Here is a 27,900-nt window from a genome sequence, read left to right as displayed (position 1 = left end):
AAGGCCTGCAATGGGCATGAAAATTGACTGCTGATGACGACTTTTAGCACTTTAATTCAACCTTTTGATGGATCAAAATGATGTTTCAAGTTCTACTGTGGTTGGAACAATGCTGACTGATCTCATATATTGCCCTCACGAGAACTCTGTATGAGTGTCAGATTATTATGTTGATAATTACCTTGATAATTATATTTTTGTTTGAAAAAATTCTGACTGTTAGCATCATAGGTCCTTTTTAACTGACTCTGCCGACAAAAATCATCACCGTCCATGCAAGGAAATATTCTCATAACACAAACAATTCTTTCGTCTTGTTAGTGTATTATATGCTAAACGTGTGCTTGTTAATGTTCTACAAATCATAGATCTTGTTTGCCTGCCTGTCGTTTCAGTGGGAAGCAGCATCTAAAAGTTCGGGAACACAACATTCTTGGTCCATATGTTGATGGTCTTTCAACATTAGCCGTATCCTCCTATGAGGTGAGCATCTTGACAGTCCTACTAAGAAATCGTCACTGTTATTGTTGTATTGCGTCTAAACATATCTTAACAGTATGGGATATGAAATACAGTGTAACCTCATTATGCCGCATATTGTTTTCTGTATTCTGCTTTGTAACATTTTGTGTTCTAATGTTTTTCCTGTACCATGCTTAAACGTCTTGTTTGAGAACATTTTATTTGCATGATTTTTCTCCCTACTTATGTTATGCTATCTGGGAAGTTTAAGTTTAAAGTAAATTGAGATGATTTTGCTACAAATATGGCACTGACAGCAAATTGCCTTTGTTATGTATAATATGCATTCGTCATAACCATACACTTTGGTACTGGAAAAAACAGTAACTTCTACATTTATTTCATTATATCCAATAATTCAATAGGTTTGGGTTTATGTTGAAATTAGGCTCCGACGCCCATTTAGTTATGGTACTTTAATTCTTCAAAATTAAGTGCAAGTCGTAAACAAAACACTACTGTAATACAGTCCTGTATGATGAAATGGAACAGCGTGAAAAAAACGTAGGCACAGCAGAAGGAACGTAGAAAAAACAAGACAAGCACTGTTTTTTTGTATGTTCCTTCTGCTCTATCTATGTTCTTTCACGCTATTTCATTTCATCATGCAAGTATATCAACTTGCCCTACTTTCCACCCTTCTGCAGTCCTGTGTCTCTATACTGCACACTACTAAAGTGTTCTGTGCTTTTCTGTGTTTGCCGTAATTAGCATGTGCTAATACTGCGCTCCATTTCTTAAATTTCAGGAAATTAATAACCTAATGACAGAAGGCAACAAGTCTCGGACAGTTGCAGCAACTAACATGAACAGCGAATCCAGTCGCTCTCACGCAGTATTCAATATCACCCTGACTTGTTTAATCAGGGACAATGTCTCCGGGGTAAGAATTTTTTCTCCTTCCTTTTTATATAGATCACTGTTGGAGCCACAATACCTAAATTGCACGCAATGTTTTGAATTCTCCACATACCGTTTCAGGTCACCGGTGAGAAAGTGTCCAAAATGAGTCTTGTAGATTTGGCCGGCAGCGAACGGGCGGTCAAGACTGGTGCCATCGGGGATCGTCTAAAAGAAGGTTCCAATATCAACAAGTAAGTCGGATGTGCGAAATTTTACGTTGGTACCATGCATCAGCGTGTTTTTTAGTGTGGAATTGGATGTAAACGATGCAAAGCTTTAACTCATTATTAAAGATTCGAATTTAAATTGTAATCCTCGATTTAGATTATATTTTCTTGTTCGATTTTTTGCTTCTGTTGCTGTCAATGAAATTTTAACGTGCAAAATTTTGTTCACGAAAAACAACCACAGTCAGAGTGACAAAGCCCAGCTTTCTCGTGTTTTATGGCGTGTATTTTAATTCACGACAAGCAGCTTGCTTTTGCCGTTTGCCATATTACTCCAACTCGTTGGTACCACCTGGATTTCTGTGTGTTATAGAAATGAAGTAGCTGTTTGTGTGACATCAACACACACAATGTGGCTTCCATGTTCTCTATTGTTGACATCTATGAAAAGCACCTAACATAAGCTGCAACTAGTTAAATACTGTAGATGTTTAAACATCGAATACGCTGCTCAGCTTCAATGTGCAAGTTATTTTTTTTCAGGTCCCTAACCACATTGGGATTAGTCATTTCCAAGCTAGCCGACCAGTCCTCGGGAAAGGCGAAGGATTCCTTCGTACCCTACAGGGACTCTGTTCTCACGTGGCTCCTGAAGGTAATTTGCTTGCCTCTTGGTTGATGTTGAAAGTGCACAGCATGACATGCATAATGTTTTTTTTTTTTCATTCTTACATATCCTCGCTTACTTAAAGGGTTGCAACAACCATGAGGTGGAAAGCGCCTAGCTCACTATTTGGTGAACTTGTGTCCGCAAGGACGACTGACATTGAAGTCGCAACAACATCGGTGAAATCTGAACTCATCAATCAAGTCCGTTTTCAGTTTGTGTCATTGTACATTCTGATGTAACTGCTTGTGTTTGCGCACATTTGATAATTTTCAACACTTTCAACGTCGCACGTCACGATGGCTTAGCGGCTGTAGTGTTGCACTGTTGAGCAGGAGGGCACGGGTTTATCTACCGGCCATGTGGCCACATTTTGATTTGGGTGAAATGCAAGAACACTCATGAACTTAAGTCTAGCTGCACATTAAGAATTGCAGGTAATTGATATTGATCCAGTCTCTCGCTACAGCATGCCTCATAATCACGTTGTGGCTTTGGCATGTAAAACACCACAGTTTAATTTAACTATTTGCATAACATGTGAGTATGACTATCAGCCTCCTGTCACTGTACAAGTGATGACATTGGGAAAGAAATTTCAGGTAGTATTGGCACATCACACGTCAGGTGACAATTTCATAACAGTGATAAGCCAGCAAAATATGATTCCCAGCAATAAAGTAAACTAATGTATCTGCAACATTACGCTAAATGGTTTCTCACCAAAGCTCTGAAACACCGTCACCTGAGCTGCTGACAGTTTATTCTTAAATTTTAGATGAATATATGAGAGCAGACTTCAAGGCGCACTGACACGAAAATTTTCAGTTGTCGTTTTCTTGCGTCAAATGAGAGGCGAAGCCTTCAAGAGCCTATAAAATATACTGGCAAGCATGAGTGCACCCGGAAATATTAATTACATGTTCATAAATGCTAGTTTCGGCTCCCACTGTACCCTGACGTCACGACACGGTATGAGCTTCTCATCACGTGCTCGCGCAAGGTATTGTGACGTTTCCACTGCCGCTCCACTCCATGGTGCCGTTATTGATGCACAAGTGGCCATTCTGTGTGTTTTAATACCTGACGTCATCACAACTAACCATACTGGTGCATGAAGTCGCCATAATTGATACTGTAGTCTGACGCGTCATGCTAATGTCGATGTCAGTTGGTGCGCCATGCGAAAATTCACTTTCATCTCAAATTAAAATACCTTAGCATTTCCTGAGCTTCACACTTGTTCAGAGCCATGTGTATACAGTAGACTTGTATGGCGTAGTGAAGTCCGCTTCTAAAATTTGTGTCAATACCTCTTTAACCACCCTTACAGCTTCTTCTTTTCTTTCGGTGAACACTAAAGACGTAACACTAACACTAAAGACGAACACTAAAGACGTAAGATGTAACTTATCATAGTAGCACACATAGGTGATGACGCGTGCTCCTCTCACTTTCAGGACAATCTGGGAGGCAACAGTCGCACTGTGATGGTGGCTGCCATCAGCCCGGCAGCCGACAACTACGAGGAGACCCTCTCAACCCTGAGGTACGCAGACCGGGCCAAGCGTATCATCAACCACGCCGTAGTCAACGAAGATCCCAACGCCCGCATCATTCGTGAGCTCCGAGAGGAAGTGGAGATGCTCAGGGATCAGCTCAAGCACGCCACGGTGCGCGTATGTCCTCGCTTCTCTTTCATCATATCATTCTTTTTTTTCTTGAAGGAAATGTCTGACGGAGCAATCTGTTATTTATACATTGAATATCAGTAATAACGAAGTAGTTATTACGTCAGGTGTGACCGTTTTAATGATGTTCAACTGTATAAAAAAAGTGCAAAGAAAAGCTACTGCATCTAACTTAGTGCTTAATAAGGCTTGCTGCAGGTTCATTAGAAGAAGCACTATGTTAAGCACTGCTTGTTTACCTCTTATATGCTTGCTGTGTACAACATTTTTTTTTTCTTCACAATATGCTAAATATCCAGTATAGTGACACCTGTACCTGATTGGTACTGCTGGTAGCGTTGAAAGTGCAGTTTCCAGTGCCGAGTTGTTGATGCACGACAGGAATGTTGTGTATTGAGGTACTGACGTGTGGCATATCTCCGTTGGTTTTCTTACGGTGGAGAGTATATTTTACTAGAGCCAAGATGTTTTCGTTAGAGTGTTTTGATCTTAAGAGAGCGATGAAGAAGTGTGTTTAAAAGCGCAGATCACATTAATGGCTCCATTTGAATTTGTACCGGTCTCTTTTGATCACATCGCTAATGTGTTTCTGTCTTCATTGAAATCTATTCTTTTGCTTTCGTGGGTTGTCCGTACAGACGCCAGAAGGTCTGAGTGAACGTCTACGGGAGTCAGAAACCCTGATGCAAGAGATCTCACAGACCTGGGAAGAGAAGCTGCGCAAGACAGAAAAGATCCATCAGGTAAACGAGCGGTTTTAGCCTCAATGACGTTGTTGTCCTTTTTTAAGCCCACCAGTTGCGTGCAGTCTGGCTGCATGTCAGGTGCTGTTCACAATATAGTAGTTTGCGAGCACAGATGTGCTTCAGAACTGTAATGCGTCAGAAAAATTTCGTCATGCATATACTGAGAAAGTGCAAATGACGTGTTACAAATAGTTCAGTTAGTCAGTACTTCTACGGTCAACACTTCTGACAAAGAATGGTACCTGAAAGTTTTGCTTAGCATAAAAAGTAAGTTTTGCTTAACATCTGTGAAGGCTTGGTTTCAGTGTGTTGAACATTATGTATGCATAATTTTCTATGTAACTTGTTTTACAACAGCACCAACCACAGCAAAGTGTTAAGAAGTCATAAAATTTTGCCTCTTTTGCATCACAATCACATGTAAAGAGTCTATTTACCATAACTGCATCGCATTTCATTACGCCAGAAGCTATACTTGTCCTTACACACCTCACGTTTTCAGTCCTCCATAGCAACCTGCTTGCTACGCCTCCTTATGACTGTGTTGAGTCGTACATATATTTTGCACTTATTTCTTTCGCATCATAAAGAGCCCCATTTTGCTTATAACGTTTAGTTTCTCTCTCAATCACACTGTTTAATTTCTGTAATGCATCATCAACGTGAGTTACTTTGTAGGTTTTGTCTAAATGTATGCCCCTTTCCTTTTGCATTTGTTTGAAATCCACAGGAAAGACAGCAAGCCCTGGAAAAGATGGGCATCTCGGTCCAGGCGTCGGGCATCAAGGTCGAAAACGACAAGTACTACATGGTCAACTTGAACGCTGACCCTTCGCTCAACGAACTGCTTGTCTACTACATGAAGGTCAGCCGTGTTCGACGCGTTTTCATTGTCTCTTGCTCTGTAGGCGCTGAGGTTGAGCGTGATGCAAAATAACCCATTGGTTCTTTGTTAGTTTTGCCAATACACCCACTTGTTTCTTTGTCCATGACCTCTACTACTCTTCAACCCTTCTTACTATATTGCCCTTGCGTTGTCACTGTAGGAGAGGACACTGGTGGGACGTCCTGACGCACCGTCCGAGCAGGACATTCAACTCAGCGGACTGGGAATCATGCCCGAGCACTGCATTATCACCATCGAAGGTCCTGAACTGTATATAATGCCACTTGAAGGCGCAAGGTGAGAAAGAGTCCACGTTTTCTTTTCGTATCGTTGTGTTGGGTCCTTCATAATTCTTCGCTTTAAAATGCAAGTAGGCATTTCTGGTGGTTGTCGTCTTCGTTGCACAAGCTCATTAAGTGGGAAAGGTGCAGCTGTCTGGTTGATTCCGATTTGTGAACATTTGTCAGCATGCTCTCAACAATGTGAAACCTTGTAGTTTTTATCCTTTGTGTGAATACCTATCTTAGGACTTTATAATTTTTTAAATTAAACAAATTTAGTTTACATTGATTTCATTAGGGCTTCTACAAGAACGCCTTAGCAACATGCCACAATGACGCAGTAGCAGCGTTATTTGAATGGGGTCAAAGTGCTAAAATAGTACTTGTAGACCGTGCTTTCGGTGCACATTACGCGTCCCTAAATGGTCAAAATTAATCCATAAACCTCCAGAACAGGATATCTAATAGCAGAAGTGTTCTTTGAAGCATGATGTGCATCCTATGTGGTTGTTAACAAGTCAACGTTTTTGCATTCTGTGGAATGTTAAATCCAATATCCTTATCAATCAGTCAGCATTTTAATGTGATAGCGTTAAAGAGCTTGTTTCGCAGAAATTCCGGTGTCGGCGTTGGTGGCATTGTTATTAATTGTGAGCGAAAAATCGGCGTGTCCGTGAGCGAAAATTCGAGATAGATGCAAATAAATAAACAACAAAAAATCTTCGGTCCGAGTGAGAATCGAACACAGGCTTTTTGCGTAGCAGGCAGGTGTTCTACCAGAGAGCCACGCCAGTGATAAACGCTGCTTCGCAAGAAAACGCTATAAAAATAGTTGTGGGAGGAGTCTCCTTAACGCATGTTATATTGTGGCAGAACCGTCGAATTACACTGGGTGTCAGAACATGTGAACTGCACAAAGAGTGGCCGGTTTAAAGCTGCCCACCCATTACAAAGTGTGCAGCTTTGCAGGTGTGCGTGGCACCTTAGGGACGAGTAGTGGGTACTTTGCCAATTTTCCAAAGGAAGAATTATGATGTAGTGGGCACTTCGCAACTGTACATGCAGTAGGCATTCCAGGATACTTTCAAACAACCAGTGTTGCGGGCACAAATGTTCCTTTCCTTGTGACACAATTGAAGGCGATGGGCACGAGGCCCTATTGCGCTATCACATTCTACTCTTGAAGGCAAAGCTTAAGCATCCGTCCTCCAAGTTTTTTGCACTCTCTGCATATTCCAACAAACTGGAAATGGGTCAGTGTGAAATGGCCTTTTGTGAGGCCAAGGGTGCAATACAAGCGAGTTTTAGTACTGCTTACGTTGCGTCCTTAACGACATTGCGTACGTAAGAACACCACGTTTCGCATAGAGTGCATGTGTAGAACTTCCGCTGATGCGCACTCTGCAAAATGCAGCGTTCTTATGTGCGCAATGCCGTTACGGACGCAGCACACACAGTGCTCAAACTTGCTATAATGTCAAGAAAAGATTGATGTTGATTTCACGGGTCCCACTTTTTGCCCTCTGTGAACAGGACGTGCGTGAACGGGTCAGCCATCGTGTCCAAGACACAGCTCCACCATGGTGACCGAGTGCTCTGGGGCAACAATCACTTCTTCAGGGTCAACTGCCCACGAATGCAGACAGGTATAATGGTTTCCACACTGCCTTCTTAGACAAGCCTTTTAAATGCTTACTTCCTTCTGACGAAATTTTTTCCATTGCCTCCATGTCGTTTCCTTTGGTTTTGTCCTCGTCTGCATAAGTTGCGCCGTTTCCTTACTGATATACGTAACCAGCTAGCCAAAAATTTGACATTACTAAGTTGCCTCCTGAGCCACAATAACGTAACCCTGATGTCATACTGACATTTGAACTAACAGTGAATTGCCATATTTGCTCTGATGTAACACGAGGGGTGACTTTGCAGTCCGTTCGCAAGAAAAAAATGAAACCGCAAATCTAATACAGGGCCTTACGGCAGGAAAGCATTACCTTCATTTGTGAACTGTCGCAGCAAAAAAAGTGCACTTTTTGAGCAGCGAGATGGCTTCACTTACAAGGTTGGTCACTGTAAGAGGTACACAGTTGTTCCTTGCACTAGTGGTGCCATGAGTGCTTTGCGTCACATTACCAAAAGATTTCAAATGCCATCAAGTTTGCCATAGAGCAACAACGCAGCTCCTTCAAGTCAATACAGTTATAAAATTTTGACACCCTTCTACTTAACAGCCGCTAAGAAGGTCCACTCATGCAAATATAGCTTAGTATCTTTGCAGTCCTGCTCTTATCGCTCTTCGTCGTCAGCTGGCAAGGTGCTGCGCTGCTTTTTATCACTGGTATCAGTCATTCAACGTAAACGGTGATAAGAAAAGAATAAAACAATGAAAAGGATACTGCTGAGTTGTTTGACCCTTGTGGGAGTTCCTTCTGTAAGACTTTTTTTTCTTTTTAGACAAGCTAACTGGCGTGATTTTTGTACCATGCCACTCATGCATGCATTCTTACGAAGATTAATCATATAGGGGGGTGTCTACAGTGTAATATCGGTATAAATACCAAGTTTAGGAAGCGACATAACTGATAGTTGAGTGTGTTGATGTAAATTTATCTTGTAGCAGAAAGTTACAAAGGGAACGAAAAAGGGAGCTAGAAAAACTCTCTATAGGGGATAGTCATCAAGCTGTCCCACAGTTTCAGTCTTTGTACCCAATTTTCCATCATGGCATTTTTTACGAACAACAGGTGAGGAATTCGGAAAGCTAAAGTGCCGGTAAACAAGCAGTGTTGGACTTACGTTGCTCGTTAGTAATACATTCGTTAGTTGCTCTCCATATCCCAATTCTCTTATTCTGTATAACATCTTAAGTTATAACACAAGTCCTCCAGAAATGTGGCAGCGAAGTACATTACCCCTAACACCATTGGCGTTAAGTTCTTTGAATTCATGCAAAAAGTATCAAGCCGCATCGAGCAGCAAAGAAGTTATGGCACAGTAACAAACGGAAATCCTGCAAGCATGAAATGACCCCTTGTAGTGGGTCTCGCATGATACTATATTATGGAATGGTCACTGCTTTTGAAAAACGGCAGATAAGAGATGTCTCATTATGCATAGAACTTTTAAAAGGAATGTATGCTTAATTAAGTGTGACATTGTTTCAGCCGGTGCATTGGAGACGCCCATTCTCGACCGGCCCATCGACTACGAATTTGCCCGTGAGGAAATAATGATGAAGGAACTGGTGAACGATCCCATCCAGGCAGCTATGCAATCTCTCGAGAAGCAGCACGAGGAAGACAAGCACAGTAAGTGGAGTTGCCTTGGCATTTTCTTGGCACTTTATTGGCATTGCTTTTGCATTGCTAATTTAACAGACGACAAGTGCAGCTAAACATATACAGTGAGCACAGTAGGACAACATAGGGCCCCACTTTTGTGTGGTACCATTGCACCTGTCTATATCCATCATATGGCTTCCCTGCAAGGACGCTAGGTAAGCATTGTTCATACAGCCATTTAATAGAAAACGGGGCCATAAGCAACCAGCTTTATTGTGCAAACAGGGAATTCATTGTGTCTTTGTGTATAAACCCTTTAATTGTACATGTCCTACTGAAATCTAGTTAATGTAAGTCAGCTGTTTCATTCAACTGGTTGTCAATAAGTCTGGGGAATGTCAAGGGTTAAACATTGCAGGTGTCCTGAGGGGTTTAACCTTGCAAATATCTAACATTGTACGTTTTGCATGGCTAAATTAAAATGCTCCTGAATGAAGGAACACGCCCAAACAAACTGCTTCGGTCAAGTTCCAGCAGAAATAAACAAGTGAGCTGACTTCCTCACCATGTAAATATTATGATTGGCCGAAGTGAATCTCGTCTACTGTACCACATTTGAGTGCTAACTCATCAAACTAGCGAACGGCATTACCATTGTTCATGCCGCTCAGCTGTACACGCATATTGTGGTGTCAACACATTGGAATGACCCGTTCTAAGAAGTCATTCCTTTGTGTCTCGCAGCAGAGGCTTCCTTCCGAGCCTGGCAGTGTGCCAGTTTATGTGACGCGTCTTTTCGTAGCGCTCACTTCGTTGTTTCGTCGCAGACGCCCTGGAGAAGCAGCGTCAGATGTACGAGCGGCAGCTGCAGCTGCTGCGCAACCAGATGTCGCCGTCCACGCCGTACGCACCCTACCTGCCCTTTGACCCGCTGGGGGCCAAGGCGGCTTCCTCGGGACTGCCCAGCCCCAGCGTCGCCTCGCGCATGGAGCGGTGGGCCAAGGAGAGGTAAGGCCGAGTGTCTTGCAATTTCTCAGAATGTACTAGCGGTAACCACGCTAGTACAACAAGGCGCGTTGTACTGTGACGAGGTGCGTACAAGCAAGCTGTAGAAAGGTGCGTTGTCAGAAACAACGCACCTCTACATTGCAGAAGGGTGCGAAGTTGGGTCCATGGTGTTGTTCTTACTTTGTCCGTGTCGTACATGCGATCATTCGCTTCATATCTCTTGCATTGCTGTTGGCAGTTTTGCGTACTGTATGCTGCTTTCTCTGTAGTCATATAATGTCTCTGTGGATAGTTCAACATGATGCATTGGCAAGCTTGGTAGTTGGTGTGAATCCATAGTGCTTTTCTAGCGCAAAACAACAATGTAAGCGAGATGACAATACATGCACTTGCCCTGTCGTCTGTCTTGTGTTGTCATTTTGTGCTAAAAAAGCACTATGGTCTTTCTGGAGATTGTTTGGGACACTGAAGAGAAAAATTATTTCCTTTGTGTTACTAAATTACCCCCAACACAACACCAAATACACCAGTCTTGCTGCAAGATGACACTTGATGAGCCAGCAGGTGTACAAGGGGAAAATGCAGGGGCGGGTGCCACTCTTGAAGTTTCCACACCAACTCACTGTGATGTCATAGATACCGACGGCATCTGCTAGGGGCCTACATAATTCTTTATCGGTGAAAATAAATTACATTGTATTCTAAGGAAGCCAGAGACTTAACACAGAAAGTTTCAGGAAACTTTATTGAGTCATTGTGGCCAAAATGCGAAAAAAAGAAACTGAAATCTATGACATGACACTTGCATATAGTAGGTGCTGCGGTTTCAGTGCGAAGTTTAAAATGAGGATTTTAGCTTCATTTTCTGTTCTAACGCTGCAGCTGTTGTGAAGTTAACGGCACTAAGAGAATTCTCAAGGAATGATATAGTGTTTTGCTTATTAAGTGTTCCTTTTAGGAATCTACAGAGTTTGGAACTGTCAATAACATGGCTTTTTGTTTCTGTTGTTGTTGTTTTTAGGATCCCTGTTACATATATCGTATTCAGTACACAGATCTAACAACTGATAACGATTGGCTAAAGCAGTGGTTCTCAAATGGGGGTCCGCGAAGCCATTATTGGGGGTCCGCGAAACCCATCCACGAAAAAAAAAGAAACCCACAAAAAAGTAGTTTTTTTGTGGTTAGACTATGTCTCGGGACAGCGGCCCCTTCGGACTTTTCATATTCTTCACCGCATAAGATATTTGCGTTGCGGCGGTGCTGACTTATGTTTCCCCATTCTTCATGAGATAGCGCACTAAAGCTTTTGTTGCAGTTTTCTACGACACATGCACACGAAAATACCTTTTCTAGGCTTGCATGTTTCCAGAGCAAACATAGCTAGAAAAAGGTTGAATGTGGTAGCAGACCGTACAATTTATTGACAAGCTATTGAGATCGAATTCGCGTGGCACTTTAGTTAACCATCACTGCAAGGGGTCCCTCATGACTTCCACCGGTTCACAAGGGGTCCCCAAAACATCCATGGCTGAGAACCACTGGGCTAAAGCATTGTTTGCAGCTGCCTCTGTTAGAAAGGCAGAAAAATACTAGCACTTCACCAAACGTTGACAATTTGCCTCACAGTATCTGCGGTAAACTGAAGTGACTACAGAAAGCATTCGTATTGACATGAAGGGTGTATACCAAATGATCCGATTAGATAGAATTGGTGCAGCATTGATAATAGAAGTTATAGGAATGTGTACAGTTTCATTGACCGAAAGCCACAAGCCCCTTATGTGCCTCCTCCTAGAATTCATTGGGCTACTCCTGGTTCAGAATCACTTTTCTATTCTGTTTTGTGGAAGCCTTAATTTATCACATAGCAGGGCAGGACGAAAAGACATGGACAAAGACATGTCTGCCCTACTACGGACAAAGACACAGCAGTCCTGCTAAATCTTCTAGAATGCATCAACTTGCCCAAACAAAACTGTTGCTCATTTTATCACCCCTTTCCTGCAGGGATGAGCTGTTCAAGAAGAGCCTGGCCAAACTGCGGGAGGACATAGTGCGGGCCAACGCTCTTGTCCGGGAGGCCAACTTCTTGGCCGAGGAGATGGGCAAGCACACGGAGTTCAAGGTCACCCTGCAGATACCGGCCGCCAACCTGAGCCCCAATCGGAAGGTCCGTCTCCTTCGCGCTGTGTTGCGTTGTACTGTACACGGACTCATACATTTCTGCTTTGTTGCGCGTTTGAATCGCGTCCGTGTCACCACATTGTAGACGTTGGCACTGGGGTGACTGTGGCCATGCTTGTTCTGCGGTCACTCTGGGGCAAGAGTGGCTGAGCGCCAGAGCCAGTGATGTCCTAAGCTATTTGGAAGTCATGAATTGCTATAATGTCGTGAAAAATATGCCCATTTTTCGTGACTTCCAGGTAACAAAAAATTGCTTGCACTGCTGTACGGGCCAAATCCAAGTGCAGAATTTGAAAGTCATGAAAAATATGCCCATTTTTCTTGACTTCCAAGCAACAAAAAATTGTGTACGGACCAGATCCGAGAGTACAGATAACTACAACATCATATATAAAACCTCTGAGCAGTTCCGAACTAGCGACAGGCTCTCCTTTCTTCATATAAGCGATGTGATGCACGCAGCATAAGCCTAACTACTAATAATGATTGTCATTTAACTTTATAGGCCTGGTAGAAATGCTCTAGAAACGAAGTACTGTGTATGTGGTGCGGGGAGGGGGATAGCTGCAGTTTTATGCTCGCGTTTGAAATATTCAGGCCTCGCAGTAGACGATATCAGAGCCAAAAGAGTTGCTGGAGTTGGCTGGCTTCTGACTTTCTTTGCCTTCAATATTCCGCAAAAATATGGCTGCGATTACCGGCAAGTGAACCCTCAACTTTGAGCTCTGAGTGAAGAAAAATGGCCTCGCCTTCACTCGCGTGCTCTTCAAAGCTTCCCTTCCTCAGAGCAGCATTCGGCCGACTTTCACACAGGAACGAATGCGCTCAATTTGTGTTTGTGATGACGCACTGGCTTACGCTCAATTTCAGTGTTGTTCACACGATGTGCGTGATCTTTTATTGTTGGCATTCGCTGATTTACATTGGCCCTTCTTTTTTTTTCTTTATCCCCGGTGAGCAGAAGAGTGCGTTTGTGAGCGAGCCAGCCATCCTGGTGAAACGCAAGAAAGAGGGCAGCCAGGTGTGGTCCATGGAGAAGCTTGAGAACAAGATCATCGACATGCGGGAGATGTACGAGGACCGGAAGGAGAGGCCGCCGTCCCTCAAGGCAAGGCCACGTTTGTTCATACGAGGCGGCATTAGTCATTTGTAGAACAGGTTTTAACCAACTTAGTCATCCTCTTGCTTTCCTTTGTCTTTCTTTTTGTTTAAAATGAAAGGTGGCAGTTTATAAGCAATGGAACTAAACAACCTCCTTGGATGGAAATGGTCCAAGGGAGTAAATGTAGTGCTACGAGGTGTGGTCATTGCATTGTTGTTGCTGTATGATTAAAGATGACATGCACAAATGTGTCTGCGGTGCTCATGGATAGAAACGTTACATCGAATGTTTTAGTATAATGACTGGTAGTATGCGCAATTTCTCGTGGAAGCTGCGTCATGTCGTTATAAATCTGGACACTAAAGTTAGAGGGATACCGAGCAAAAATTGGAAAAAAACTGACAAAAACATTGAAATTCTACTCGGAAGACGCGACTGTTTATATACAGAGTTCATTACACATATTTTTAGTAGTTGGCTGTATTTTTGGAAGATTGTCAGTGCACGGTGACTGCATGCTGTTCTGGTACTTCCCTTTCCCCTCTCCTTTACGTCTCACTCTCCCCCTTCCACAAAGGTGCTGACACGTGCCCCACAATTTAGGAGCTTTACCCCACCCGGGAGCACTGTTAGCTGCCAGCGCTGATTGTGCTGGTTTTAGGAACCGTAGTGGGAGCTTAGCGGGTTGAGAGATGGGGGGAGGGGGGGGGACGGACGGATGGCTGGCATTGTTATAAATAACTCCATTATATCTGAAAATTTGTTATAAACGTTTATTTGTAACACTGTATCTATGAGAAGACTATTGTTAATTTTCTTCGTTATAGCTGATAATTCGTTATATCCGTGTTCGTTATATCAAGGTGAGAGTGTGTGTGCATTACTGAGATCTAAATAGTCTCTTTTCAATCCGTGACTACTGTAAATTTATGTGTGTTGTCTTATTAACATTCCTTACATGAAACTTCTTGTCATTACCAGGGTATAAAGCAATGTTTCGAAACCAGCACTGTGATTAAAGAACTTGATAAAGACAGCTGATACATCTTGCAAACGCACACAGCTTGTGTAAATCGTGACACGCCCAGGTTCTGGCTAATGTTTCCATGATGATGGCAAACAGTTAACGCCGCTTCTCCGCCTTGGCTCCCAGGACGACAAGGAAACCACATCACCGAGCCTCGACCCTTTCTACGAGTCGCAAGAGAACCACAACCTCATTGGCGTCGCCAACGTGTTCCTAGAGGTGCTGTTCCACAATGTGCGCCTCAGCTATCATGTGCCTATCATCAGTCAGCAAGGGGAGGTGAGTGCATGGGCACCTCACTTCGTCGTGCAAGGGCAGTGTTTCTGACATTTTTAAGTGTGCCACTAAACTTGGCAAATTCATAGCCACCTTAATGACAACCTTGCATTTTCAGTCATTGCAGCTCTTTTTACTAACTTAAATAGCTGGTAAATTGCCTCAGAAAAATTTCTCAAGAAACTTTAATGAGGGTCGATGCCTTTTCTTCATTTGCTTTTATCTCTAAAGAGTATCAAGAAGCTTTTTGTTGAGCCATTTGGGTTCATTCAAGCTAATTGTAGAAGTTAACTTAAAGCTGCAATTAAAGAGATTCTAATTAGACGTGTCTACGAACATTTAAATTGTCAGTCATGAATGCAGTCATCATTGCTTCATTTTCGTTTTTCCTAAAAATGGAGTGTTTCGGACCACAACCTGACAACTTCATCCAAGACATGGTCACTGAAACTGAGTCACAAGCAAGCGTGCTGTTTTGGAGATGCTTAATCCCCCATTTCTAGTTGTTCCTTTATCGAACTCTTCAACCTCTTGTGTACATTTGGGCTTTAATAATTTCTTCTGTATTACTTTTTTTAGAGCTGTGTGAATAGCAAAATTTTGGGTGCGAAGCGAATTCGAATAATAAAGATTGAGTGCGAATCGAATCGAATAATTTCGAATAATTTTCGAATATTTCTCAAACATTTTTCGAATAATTCGAAGTGAAATTACAGAAAAAGTTGCAGAGATTCCCTAAGTATGTTCTTGTGAGATCGCAACATGAAAGTGTTTCTTTTCGCTAGGTTGATGAAGCGCTGGTGGGGTCATATTTCATAGTTGTCTTTCTTATCAAGAATGAGGCAATGTAGAGGCCGAATTGTATTTATGCACATGATTTGGTGCAACCAAAGTGTTGCCGACAACACTTTACACGTGATAGGCAGAGATGCCATTTCCTCAGCCTCTCCTCCTCTTTCAACTTCTGTGGAAGCCCAACTGATGTGGCAGACAAGGGTGTGCTCCCATCAAATTTGGAGTTCCAAATCTGCCAAGTAGACGTCGATATATAAGAACATCTGAAATTTTGGATGCTAAAAAGCTTCGGCGTCCGATTTTTCGGACTTCCTGCCCAAATTTCAGGTCCAAAACAGCATTAATTGAGCCCCCAACTCTGCCACATCTTTCATCTCCATGTTGGAACCAGCGTTTTGTTGAGTTAATACATTTGCGACCGTAGCGGAGCTTGAAAGGCAGCTTTGCCGCAATACGGGGGTGTAATGAGGTGAAGCATATTGACAATCTAGGGGCAACTTCCGAACGGACGTTGACTGTCTCTTGGCTAAGTTCGACCGTAACGGAACTTGAAAGGCAGCTTTGCCGCAATACGGGGGTGTGAGGGGGTGAAGCATATTTAAAATTTAGAAACCACTTCCAATCAGACGTTGACTGTCTCTTGCCTAAGTTCGACCGTAACGGAACTTGAAAGGCAGCTTTGCCGCAATACGGGGGTGTGATACGGGGGTGAAGCATATTGAAAATCTGGGGACCATTTCCAACCGGACTTTCTTGGCTAAGTTCGACCGTAACGGAGCTTGAAAGGCAGCTTTGCCGCAATACGAAAGTGTAATGAGGTGAAGCATATTGAAAATCTGAAGGGGTCACTTTCAATCGGACGTCGACTGCATTTGTCTTTGGGAAGTTCGAATAGTTCGAATAGTAAAATTTCAGTGCGAATCGAATCGAATAGCAAACACTATTCGAGAAATATTCGAAATTTCGAATATTCGCACACCCCTACTTTTTTTTTTCTCCAAAAACCAGATTGCAGGCCGCCTGCACGTTGAAATTAGCAAGACGGATGGTGTGCTGCCTGATCGAAGCGGTGACCTGGACGGAAGTTTTCGGGGATCTCTCCTCGACATCTCGGATGAAAGTTCAGGCAGACAGGTCACTGTCCGGGTAAGACAGCAGCTACGCATAAAACTCTATACGCTGGTGTTATACTTTTGCATGCAGATATCCTCCAAAGAAATTCTTGTGATTTCCGTCATCACTCATACAAACTAGTGTCTTATAGCGTCAAGTACAGAATGTGGTATAAATAAGATAGCTTCATCTTCAAACAGACTCACTCCTGGAACATATTTTGCCCTTAGGGCTCACTCGGACTCGGACTCGCCAAAAGTTTCCTCAACTGGGCTCACTCGGACTCAGACCCACCAAATTTTTCTCAAACGGACTCACTCGGTCTCAAACTCACCGAAATATTACTCACTCGGACTCACTCAGACTCACGGCTCGATCTGAGTCTGAGTGAGTCGACTCGTGAGTCCATTAGCGTATAATTAGCTTTTTCAATCAAGATATTAACACACTTAAACGCCAATATCTCACATAATCGGTGCTTTACAATACGCATTTTGATCCCGTACATTCACATACGAGTAATCAGTGATTGCAATCCAGTAAGGACATTTTTCTTGAAAGGTATGACACACACAAGATATTTTTATCAAGAACTTCCATTGAAAAATTTTGCAAGGGGGGGAGGGGGGACCCCTTCGATCAATATATATTGAGCTGGCGTATGAATGCTAGTGCGGCGAAGTACCTGCAAGTAGAAGTGAGTACCAACGTGAGCCGTCATAAGGCAGATAGTAATGCTTAAGTCGGGTAGTTATCACCATAGGTTGGCAAAAAAATTTGGAACTCACTGAGACTCACTCAAGAAATATATTTTTTTTGTTTAGGGCTCACTCGGACTCAGACTCACCAAAATTTTCTTCTACCGGACTCACTCGAACTCAGACTCACTAAAACTTGTCTCAGCCGAACTCACTCGGACTCAAACTCACCAAAATATTACTTGCCTGTACTCACTCAGACTCACGGCTTGATCTGAGTCTGAGTGAGTCGACTCATGAGTGAGTTTGCCAACCTATGCACCGCACTTGCCAGCTTATCGACTCAGATTTGTGGCAGTACATGTCCGGCTAAGTTCACCATTGCCGGAGAAGGCACTTCTTCTGCGCTTTGGCTTTGGTTCTGCGCTCTGTCGCACAGCGTGTGATTTAAAATACGTGTTCACAAACAAGCACATGTAATTACACTACTTTACCACTGCCACCCACATAGCTTCAGTATATTGCCTTAATCTTTGCTTGCAGGAGCCTAGAAAATTATGGCTAAGAATTCTTTCTTACATTGATGTTAAAAATACATGATTTTCTAAAGGCCTTAGGGTAATACCTAGTTATGTAGAGGAATTTGTTATACTGAAATTCATTATATCAATATCTAACTGTAATAAACTTGGTTTTGCCTTAACTCGTCATGGTTTTAAAAGTAAATGCAGTGTTTGAAGATCCCGCAAGTTTTCTTTGTAGCAGCGCAGTGCTCCGAAGGCAGCTGAAGGAGCATCTGGGTTACTCTTCACATTGTGACGACCTCGCATTCGATGATTGCCGTGCAGGTTGCCATCAAGAGTGCAGTGGGCCTGCCGCCATCCCTGTCCAACTTCGTCTTCTGCCAGTATACGTTTTGGGGCCATACCGAGGCCGTTGTGGTGGCACCCGTAGTGGACACTGACGCCAAGCCGGGCTCGCCCGGCAACTCTAACATCGCCTTCAAGTTCAATCACGTACAGGTTGGTGACTGTGCCTTTTCCTCTGTATCCTGTGGGATTTTCGTGAGACAGTGTTAGTAGCGTGTCCTTACACCAGGTTTACATCAGGTCTACACCAGAGTTACATTAGGCATACATCACTTTATAACAGATAATGTCAAACCTTTCATTCGCTGTACAATTGTTGACATCGGGTTTACATCAGTTAATGTCACACCTTTCATGCAGTGTGCCATTGAATCGCAGTATAATGGAGTGCATATTTCACACGCTGATATTGGCGAAGAACTTCAGGCTGCCTTCAAAGGAAACTTTATTCAGACAAGTTCTCGGATAACTGTGGGATTGACGGATTCATCGATTCTTCATACTTTGGACTGCAGGCAATCTTGTAGCTTTAATTGCTGTCTTCTATCGGTCTTTATCAGTATAAATGATCAAGCAGTCATGCCCTTACAAGTACACAAAGACAATAGGATTCTGCGCACGTGCGTATTTATTGCAAATCATTGTGCTTGTAACACAGTGTTTTGTTGAAAGTGATCAATTTTAATGATACCAGTGCACGACGTCCATGAAATTTCGCGTACTGACCATCATTCCAATGCTGCTTATACGGTTGTTCTCATTGCTTCCATAGACATTGGCACCATAGTCCTCTTCTGGCAATTGTTGGAAACTTATGGTTTGAACAGTTTGACATTCTCTGTTTAGTTTCTGTTGGTTCAGCACACTTCTTTTTAAGCTAAACTTTTGTTAAGGAGACCGCATTTCTAAATTCTCTTAAGTTTTCCAAGATAATTTTTATCATGCTTTCGTGCGAAGACCTTCGTTACAAGATTTTTCGACATGGCATGAAGGCAACACGTGCGTAGTGAATGCTGCATTTCATAAATACATGGAAATAAAACAGTTTTTGAGTGTTGCTTGTCATTATTCTTTTTTTGTGTGTGTGTGTGTGTGTGACACCAATGTCAAAAGCATCACGACTCACGGCTGTCGTCAAGCCCTGTAAAATTGTCAAACCAACTGCATTGAAGTTTCACTTATACAGAATTTGTTGTAAGTAAGTAGCGCAACTATTGAAAACAATCTCGGCAAAGCCGCAGGGCTGGTAATTGTCAAACTTGGTCACTAGCGGGTGTTAAGTAACACCAAAACAGACAAGACTTGTGCCTGGTAGTGAATCGATGTGATGAAAATTTCAGACTATGGCCTCTGGGATACTCAGCACAATGTCGGCACTGCCGAATCACAAATACCATGTTAGAGAGTAGCGCTTATTCCATCCTTGTTTCTGCATCTCTTTTGGCGAGCATTTAACAGCACCATTCTTTCCATTTTCACTGCCAGTGTTTCTCTTTTTAGCATTTTGTGATGCATCCACTCGTATCTGAAACGTAAAATGTCACGTGGCGGCTGCTCTGTATCCACATTGCCTAAAACAAGACCTATTACATGGATCAAAATTTTGCACTAGTTGGTTTTTTTTACAGCAGAGCTGTTAAGCTTCTCATTAGTCTGTGCGTAGTCACCAGAAAACTATCATCATGAATGACCTCTACCTTATATGGCATCTCGCTGCGCCGATTGTCTGGCATGGGATGTAGTTAAGACCATACTAATTAAGACTGTGCTAATTAAGACCTTGCTCTCTTTCTCTTGGTTGCGCCAGCTCCGCTCTTCCTTCAGGCTTTGCACTAGTGCCACAAGTGCCTTAATTTTTTTATTGATCGTTTAGAAACATGAGCGGACCATGTTTGCAGGATCATGTGGTACCCGTGACAGAGGAGTTTGTCGAGCACTGCGCCGAGGGTGCCCTTTCCATCGAAGTGTGGGGCCACCGGAGCACGGGCTTCACTAGCTCTGGACACGGCTGGGACCTCACCACGGGCGGGCCCCAGTCCCACATTTCGCATTCCCTGGTGGACAGGTGCGTACAGCACCATCGTTATGCCAAACGATCTTGCTTGTGCGTTGACCCTGAAGCTCAGCAAAGGTCAATTTCTTTCTCTTCCTCCACGCTCATGTGTCGTCATAGCAACGGACATGCACATGTCGGTTTGTCCTCTCTCCCACGCAACCCTCTCAATCAGCCTTGAGACCTCAGCTTCTGTCACATGACTATGTACCATACCGGCAATACGATGAGAAATGCCGACAGTGTGCCGCTCCTTGCCGCACAGGGGTGCGGACGCACAGGAGACCTTTGCAGCCTGCTTTTCATGTTCGTTACTGCTATCACTTGACAAGCTTGGTTTAACTGCATTCAACCACGGCATTTTTCGCACTGCCCACTTATGGGCTCTTTTGTCAAGTCTGCAACTGCGTCTAGGTGTAACGTAGCCTGCAAGTTTCATGGGTGCACAACTTTGGACAGGACAGCGAAGTAGGTGCAAGACAAGGGCTAACTCGCAGCTTCCTTGAGCTTAATGCCTTGTACAGTTGCGCTCAATATCACTTGCAACACGGGAGCGCGTGGCCTCACGAGTTCAAAGACTGTACATGGCTTCCACTAGCCCTTATTTCCATAACTAAGCACTGTTCTCACACTTGAGTATGATCCCAAATAGGAAAATATCATTTAGTTGTTGAAATAATAACAAGTTGAAGCCATGTGCAATCTTAGAAATCGTGAGGCCACGCGCTCCCGTGTTGCAAGTCATATTGAGCACGACTGTACACTTCACTGAAGAAAATGTTATACAAATGCGAGCTCATGAATATCTTGCACCTAATTATCTTTTGCCTGCTTTGCTGTCATGTCCAAGGTCGCGCACTCCTCAAACCTGCAAGTATCAACTGACTATAACCCAGCAACACGTTCTGTGAAGGTGCTGTGACGTAATGTGAGTGGCAATGTTATATGATCCACTTTGCCCTCTGACACAGGAGATGTTGGAGTGTGAAGGGTGTCAAATGACATTACAATTACCAGGTCGTTACTTGAAATAAATCATGTTTGCTAAGCTCGAGGGTGCGACTTTGATTCATGGCCACGGCAGCCGCATTTCAATGGGGGCGAAATGCGAAGGACACCCGTGGGCTTAGATGTAGGGGCACATTTAAGGAACCCCAGGTGGTCGAAATTCATCTGTAGTCCCTCACTACATTGCGCCTCATAATCAAATCGTGGTTCTGGCACTTAGAACCCCAGCAATTAGTATTATTATTAAACTAACAATGCCTTTATCTGTCATTGCTGTTTGGACTAGTTCATATGCCCTTGTAACAAGAAGGAAGGCAGAGCACTAGTTATAGGTCGGCAAAAAAAGTGGAGCTCACTCAGACTCGCTTAAGAGATATATTTTGCACTGAGGGCTCACTCGGACTCAGAATTCAACAAAATTTTTCTGAACCGGACTCACTCAGACTCAAACTCACTGAAATATTACTCAGCCAGACTCACTCGGACTCCAACTCAGTCAAATGTTTCTGAGCCGGAGTCACTGAGACTCAAACTCGCCAAAATATTACTCAGGCTGGCTCACTCAGACTCAGTCTCATCAAAATTTTTCTCAAACGGACTCACTTGGACTCGCTGTCACCAAAATTTTTCTCAACTGGACTGACGCAGACCTAAACTCGCCAAAATATTACTCAACTGGACTCCCTCAGACTCAGACTCATGGCTTGATCTGAGTCTGAGTGAGTCTACTCATGAATGATATTGCTGACCTATGGCACTAATGGCTCCGTCTTATTCCTCATTTTCTTTTCACTTTTTTATGCTATTCAAAATCTGTACTTACAATGCCTCTTGCTCTCTCACTCTGGACGGCGTCGTGCAGGTGGTCGGAGTTGAAGCGCAAGCTGGAGCTGTGGTTGGAGATCCACGAGCTGACGGAGCAGGGCGAGTACGCGCCCGTCGAGGTGGTGCCCCGGGGCGACGTGGGCACGGGCGGGGTGTTCCAGCTCCGCCAGGGTCAGCAGCGTCGTCTGGTGGTGCGCGTGGCCCCCGTGGTCCGCTCGGGCACCCTGCCCCTCATCTGCCAACACATCGGCTCCGTCAGCGTGGGCGCCGTCTGCATCCGCTCGCGCCTCCAGCGGCCCCTCGACTCATACCAGGTCACTCTCTCCGTCGTCTCTCTTCAACCCTTTCCGCCATCATCATCTTCTTCTTCTATTATTTGAAGTTCTGTCAGTATTATTTGAAGTTTTGTCAGTACATGAAATCAAAATAAGGCAGGAGCTCAGGAGTAGATGGAAGTTTGGAGAAATTAAAATTCTTGAACACGGAATGCCGCTGGAGCCAACGTTTCGACAAGCAGTCTTGTCTTCTTCCTAGGCTGCAACAAGTCCCCTTGTCTTCCTCAAGGCTTCTTCAAGGAGTTGCAGCCTCGAAGAAGACAACAAGACCACTTGTCGAAATGTGGGCTCTAGTGACAACCTGTGTTCAAGAATTTTAATCTGTGTGACTGTGTGAAAATACACAATGCTGGTTAGACCCATTGCCTAGCAGGGGTTCTAAATAAATATGCTGTTACATGAACAGATTGTGTTAACAAAGCAGATATTTTATAAGTACCATTCAATGAAAACAAGAGAAGGAAGAAAAAGAGTAAAAAATAAAGATGAGAAACATGCTTATGATAAGACAGTTGCAACGTCGGACAACGTAACGTTACATGCATCAAACTGATTGTATCTATTCTGTACTACAAAACTAAATGCAGAAAACTATGTAAAGCATGTCCTTGTAAAGTGGTGTTGAGGAAGACGGCATTATGGGGACTGGCACGCTGTCAGCCACATTGTCTTCGCTTTTCTCATAAACAACAACGACCGCCTAGACGCCTACTAACAGGTAACAACCACCTACTTCTTTACCAGGACGATGACCTCGGTGTGTTGCGAGAACGATGGTGTGACGCCTTGAGTCGGCGTTCCGAGTATTTGGCTGAGCACCTCAAGAAGATCACCGACAAGCCAGGTGGGTAGTTCAAGACATTGAAAATCTTTTTTTTATGTTCAGGCCTTAGGACATGCGCAACCACAGTATATGTTGGCACCACATTCTTCAAGCAGTGTACTGCTGCTAAACCTGACTGTGATGGTGTTGCAGCTTGCATAAAAAGACATTTGCAGTGAATTTCATGAAATAACTGTCATATTGTGCAAAGCTTTTAGCGGAGTGAGGCAGAGGTGTACTAGTACACACATATTACCTTTTCACATTGCTCTACGAGCACATAATCAACACTTGTGAATGTTATCCGGCAGTTAGCCAGCATTAGCCAGTGCAGGCAACATTGTGCAGGCAGATATGGTAGGTTTCACACAAACTATACACTTGTTCAATATAATTGATGTTACAGTGCACGCTTCATCTTGACTATGGCTTTATGGCATGGCTTATTCTACTAGTGAAACCTCGTTAATACGTACCTGTCGGAACACAGCGTAACTGTGCACGGTAGTACACATTAACCATCGAGTACAAATTTGCATATCACGAAGTGCGTCATCACTGCCAACAATGGAATAAATACAGTGCCACAGCAAATATTGCCTAAACTACCCACCACAAAGCCTTTTCTTTCTTTCTGCCAAAGTGCAGAAAAAATTCTGGCACTCTCACACGGCCGTCCTGTAGCGGGGTGGCGACGCCAAGAGGCATTTCGAAACTATTACAGGGTCTGGAATACTCAGCGACCGACATAGCAACAGAACGGACAGTATCGGCTTTCCACGATACATGTGTACGCGTCTGTACCGTGATCTGCTACTAAGCAAAAACTGACACAGTTTCATTGAAACACGGTACGGCCATGTGGACCCGATCATCTCTCCTGGCTGGTTGCATGCAGCACATCGCCTACTTGGCTCACGCCATCTCTGCCGGGCCGCTTGATATACCATGCACGCGCATTTGCTGTGGGAGTGTTCTTCATACCCGCTCTGCTCTAGACCGTGTACAGATGCGGCAAGTAGCTTAGGTTAACTGGCGATGACTAGCTTCCTGCAAGCGATGCGCACTATGCGATGCTCTAGAAAACCTGGCAGCGGACGGAGGCACCTTCTAACCAGTAGGCATAGGACGAACCACTACGGCTTAAAAGTTGTCAGTAGGGGTGCGTGAATATTCGAAATTTCGAATATTTTTCGAATAGTGTTTGCTATTCGATTCGATTCGCACTGGAATTTTACTATTCGAACTATTCGAACTTCCCAAAGACAAATACAGTCAACGTCCGATTAAAAGTGACCCCTTCAGATTTTCAATATGCTTCACCTCATTAAAATCTCGTATTGCGGCAAAGCTGCCTTTCAAGCTCCATTACGGTCGAACTTTGCCAAGACACAGTCAACGTCAGACTGGAAGTGGCCCCTAGATTTTCAATATGCTTCACCTCATCACAACCCGGTATTGCGGCAAAGCTGCCTTTCAAGCTCCGTTACGGTCGAACTTTGCCAAGACACAGTCAACGTCCGATTGGAAGTGGTCCCTAGGTTTTCAATATGCTTCACCTCATCACATCGCGGTATATTGTGGCAAAGCTGCCTTTCATGCTCTGCTACGGTCGCAAATGTACTAACTCAAGAAACGCTGGTTCCAACATGGAGATGAAAGATGTGGCAGAGGTGGGGGCTCAATTAATGCTGTTTTGGACCTGAAATTTGGGCAGGAAGTCCGAAAAATCGGAAGCCGAAGCTTTTTAGATGTTCTTATATATCGACGTCTACGAGGCAGATTTGGAACTCCGGACTTGAAGGGAGCACGCCCTTGTCCGCCACATCAGTTGGACTTCCAGCAAAGTTGAAAGAGGAGGAGAGGCTGGGGAAATAGCCTCTTTGCCTATCACGTGTAAAGTGTTGTCGGCAACACTTTGGTTGCACCAAATCACGTACATAAATAGAATTCGACCTCTACATTGCCTCATTCTTGATAAGACAACTATGAAACACCATCCTGCCAGTGCTTCAACAACCTATCGAAAAGAAGCACTTTCGTGTTGCTATCTCATAAGAATATGCTTAGCAATCCTCTCCAACTTTTTTTTCTGCAATTTCGCTTCGAAGTATTCGAAAAATATTTAAGAAATATTCGAGAAATATTCGAAAAATATTCGATTCGATTCGATTCGCACTCACACTTCAATATTCGAATACGCTTCGCACCCAAAATTTTGCTATTCGCACAGCTCTAGTTGTCAGTGAATGCACTAGGCTCTATGAGACTCAGTCTGGGATTCGTCACAACTACTTTTGAACCGTTCATACGTTTAAAGTGGGTACGTATTAACGAGGTTTGACTGTACTTAGCATCATTACAGGTTTTATTTTTCCTATACTGATTTTGAAACCTCAGTTTACTTCCCATGGAACACTTCTGTTACATTTCGTATCTGTCATAATTGCATATATGTTGCACACTGATATTGGCAAGGAGTGTTGTATAGTTACTCCATTCCATCTAAGACTTCATTATTATTCCTTCTCGCTCTATCTAGGTTTGGCTGTTCGCTTATATCATTGAGCTTTAGTTGAGGAAACTTACCTTTGGAACATGTGTCCTGCAGTCAAGTCTGACGAAGACGCTGACCGTGAGAAGAGCTTGATCAACCAGTGGCTGCTCCTGACTGAAGAAAAGAACGCAGTCCTGGCACCGCAGCCAGGATCGGACATTCCTGGCGCTCCCGCAAACTGGTACAGTAGGCCTCACCGCTTTATCAATATGGAAGGCTTTCATTAAAATATTCTGGTACAGCAAACTTGAGTAGTAAACTGATACACAAAACGGTAGAGAAGGTATCGCGTCTTCAATAGTAAAGCAGGCATTAAGTGGGTACAGTATGCCAGTGCAGTAAACCCGAACAGTAAACTGGTTCATAAACTTGTACAGTAGACCGGTACAGCAAGCTTGGACACCATTTTTGGTACACAAACTGGTACGATATATGCTTCACCCTGCTGTCTGTGTTTTTCACAGTGATAGCCATGATAGCTACAAGCTTGTAACCTTCGTTTGTTCTTAACTACAACAGGGGTTTATGATGAAGCAACTGCCATTCACACTTGTTGATGCGTTCACAAGGATAGCTGTGATAGCCATGGGTCTTCCCACTTCACGCTTCTTGACCACAGCAGGTCTGCCAGATCTTTTACGAGTCAGCAACCATTCATACGTGCAGTCTGTGCATCCACAGAGATAGCCATGTAAATCTAGCTATCACTGTTTACGCATTTGCATTGGGAACTTCATAGCTGTGAGTGTTTAGTCTCTATCTTTTCACTTTTGCTGAAACAGGCCTCCATATGCATTGAGAAGTGGCAGCTGTCTATGATTACTTTTGATGCTGTCACAGCGATAGCTGGGAATATTGCAGCACATGGTTTCACAGCAAGAGTTCTCTAACCACGTTCTGTAGTTCTTAATCACAGCAGACCTGTAAGATGACTTGAAACACCCGCTGATCACGCATGTTCTTGATTCTTTCACAGCGATATCCATGGAAATCGAGCTGTTCTTGTTTATTCCATAACATCAATAGCTGTAGGCCTTAGCCAGTGTTTTGTGCAATTGTGGAGGGTGTGCACGAACGATATCACTTGCAAGTTTCACAATTCCACAGATCTGTTTGATGGGTTCTGCATAGTGTGAAGCCAGTGTTCATTGAAGTCGAGCATGGCTTTACAATGTGGCTTTTGCATTTCTCCTTTCCTCCCTTGACTTCCAGGGAACCTCCGGTGGGGATGGAAAACCATGTACCTGTTATCTTCTTAGACTTGAGTGGTAAGTGTTCGTTATTTCTGGCTTTACTGCCGCACCTAGAATTCATTCGTTCATTTTCATTTATTCATTTTTTCAACAACACAAGGCATTGCCCATGGCAATGATCTGAGGATCCCTCCTTTGCATGATATGCAGATGACATGAGCGTGCCCAACTCCGGTGAGAACGGGCTTCAGGTTGCCGGCGCCAACTCCATCCTACCCAAGGAGCAGAACAACTCGTCGCCGCTGTTCAACCTGCCAATTGTGAAACACTTCGATAAAGAGGTACGGTCTTGTCTCGGTGCTTTTGAGACTTGTCCTTTTGTGTTTTTGTTCATTTCTTTCTTTGGACACCTGCACATTGCCAGAGCGAACTTTATTCAAGGAGTGATGTGCTCACAGTGAAGGCATTAAGCTCAGTTGCACCAAACAAAATGTTCATAAACGAAAGCAAAAAAAAATCTTGTCCTGCACTGCACACACAGTACAGTCACAGCGAAAGGTGGAAGAGCGGCCTTTCTCGAGCCCGTTGTAAACTCTCCTGCAGTGACTACTACAACTACAGTTGTGAGGTACCCACTACGCCATAAATCATCATAATTTTGGGAAGTAGGGAAGTAGCCACTATGCATTATGTGCAGTTGATGATGTGGCTGAAGACGATGAAGATGAATGGCTGAGCCATTTGTAATAGGTGGAAAGCTTTAAACCACCCAATCACTGCGCAATTGGCATTGTGTGATGCCTGGTTGTTATTTTACCTCTCTACCACACTATACTACATCTGTTAACGTGATTCCTAGCCCAACGTGAAGCCTGCATAGGGTCTTT

The 27,900-nt window shown here is 43.6% G+C and overlaps 1 protein-coding gene across 3 annotated transcripts in view; it reads left to right on the top strand.

Annotated features, from left to right (window-relative positions):
* The window catches only part of LOC119374112 (kinesin-like protein KIF13B), a 118,987-nt gene that overhangs the window by 61,800 nt on the left and 29,287 nt on the right, over positions 1 to 27,900 (top strand). For 2 of the 3 annotated variants that reach the window (XM_049420292.1, XM_049420293.1), the window contains exons 6-27: positions 396 to 483; positions 1,271 to 1,405; positions 1,504 to 1,616; positions 2,136 to 2,247; positions 3,720 to 3,938; positions 4,589 to 4,693; positions 5,427 to 5,561; positions 5,743 to 5,879; positions 7,397 to 7,509; positions 9,028 to 9,171; positions 9,972 to 10,152; positions 12,163 to 12,325; positions 13,301 to 13,447; positions 14,595 to 14,747; positions 16,548 to 16,685; positions 18,199 to 18,372; positions 20,118 to 20,284; positions 22,143 to 22,419; positions 23,185 to 23,284; positions 25,875 to 26,001; positions 27,033 to 27,088; positions 27,224 to 27,354. In XM_049420292.1, coding sequence (XP_049276249.1) covers positions 396 to 483; positions 1,271 to 1,405; positions 1,504 to 1,616; positions 2,136 to 2,247; positions 3,720 to 3,938; positions 4,589 to 4,693; positions 5,427 to 5,561; positions 5,743 to 5,879; positions 7,397 to 7,509; positions 9,028 to 9,171; positions 9,972 to 10,152; positions 12,163 to 12,325; positions 13,301 to 13,447; positions 14,595 to 14,747; positions 16,548 to 16,685; positions 18,199 to 18,372; positions 20,118 to 20,284; positions 22,143 to 22,419; positions 23,185 to 23,284; positions 25,875 to 26,001; positions 27,033 to 27,088; positions 27,224 to 27,354 — 3,115 coding nt within the window. The remainder of the gene's footprint in view (positions 1 to 395; positions 484 to 1,270; positions 1,406 to 1,503; positions 1,617 to 2,135; positions 2,248 to 3,719; positions 3,939 to 4,588; positions 4,694 to 5,426; positions 5,562 to 5,742; positions 5,880 to 7,396; positions 7,510 to 9,027; positions 9,172 to 9,971; positions 10,153 to 12,162; positions 12,326 to 13,300; positions 13,448 to 14,594; positions 14,748 to 16,547; positions 16,686 to 18,198; positions 18,373 to 20,117; positions 20,285 to 22,142; positions 22,420 to 23,184; positions 23,285 to 25,874; positions 26,002 to 27,032; positions 27,089 to 27,223; positions 27,355 to 27,900) is intronic. The other variant, XM_037644180.2, reaches the window with a different exon arrangement.

Source organism: Rhipicephalus sanguineus, chromosome 11, assembly GCF_013339695.2.
Source record: "Rhipicephalus sanguineus isolate Rsan-2018 chromosome 11, BIME_Rsan_1.4, whole genome shotgun sequence".
Lineage (NCBI taxonomy): Eukaryota > Metazoa > Arthropoda > Arachnida > Ixodida > Ixodidae > Rhipicephalus > Rhipicephalus sanguineus.
This window is presented reverse-complemented; position numbering and strand designations above follow the sequence as displayed.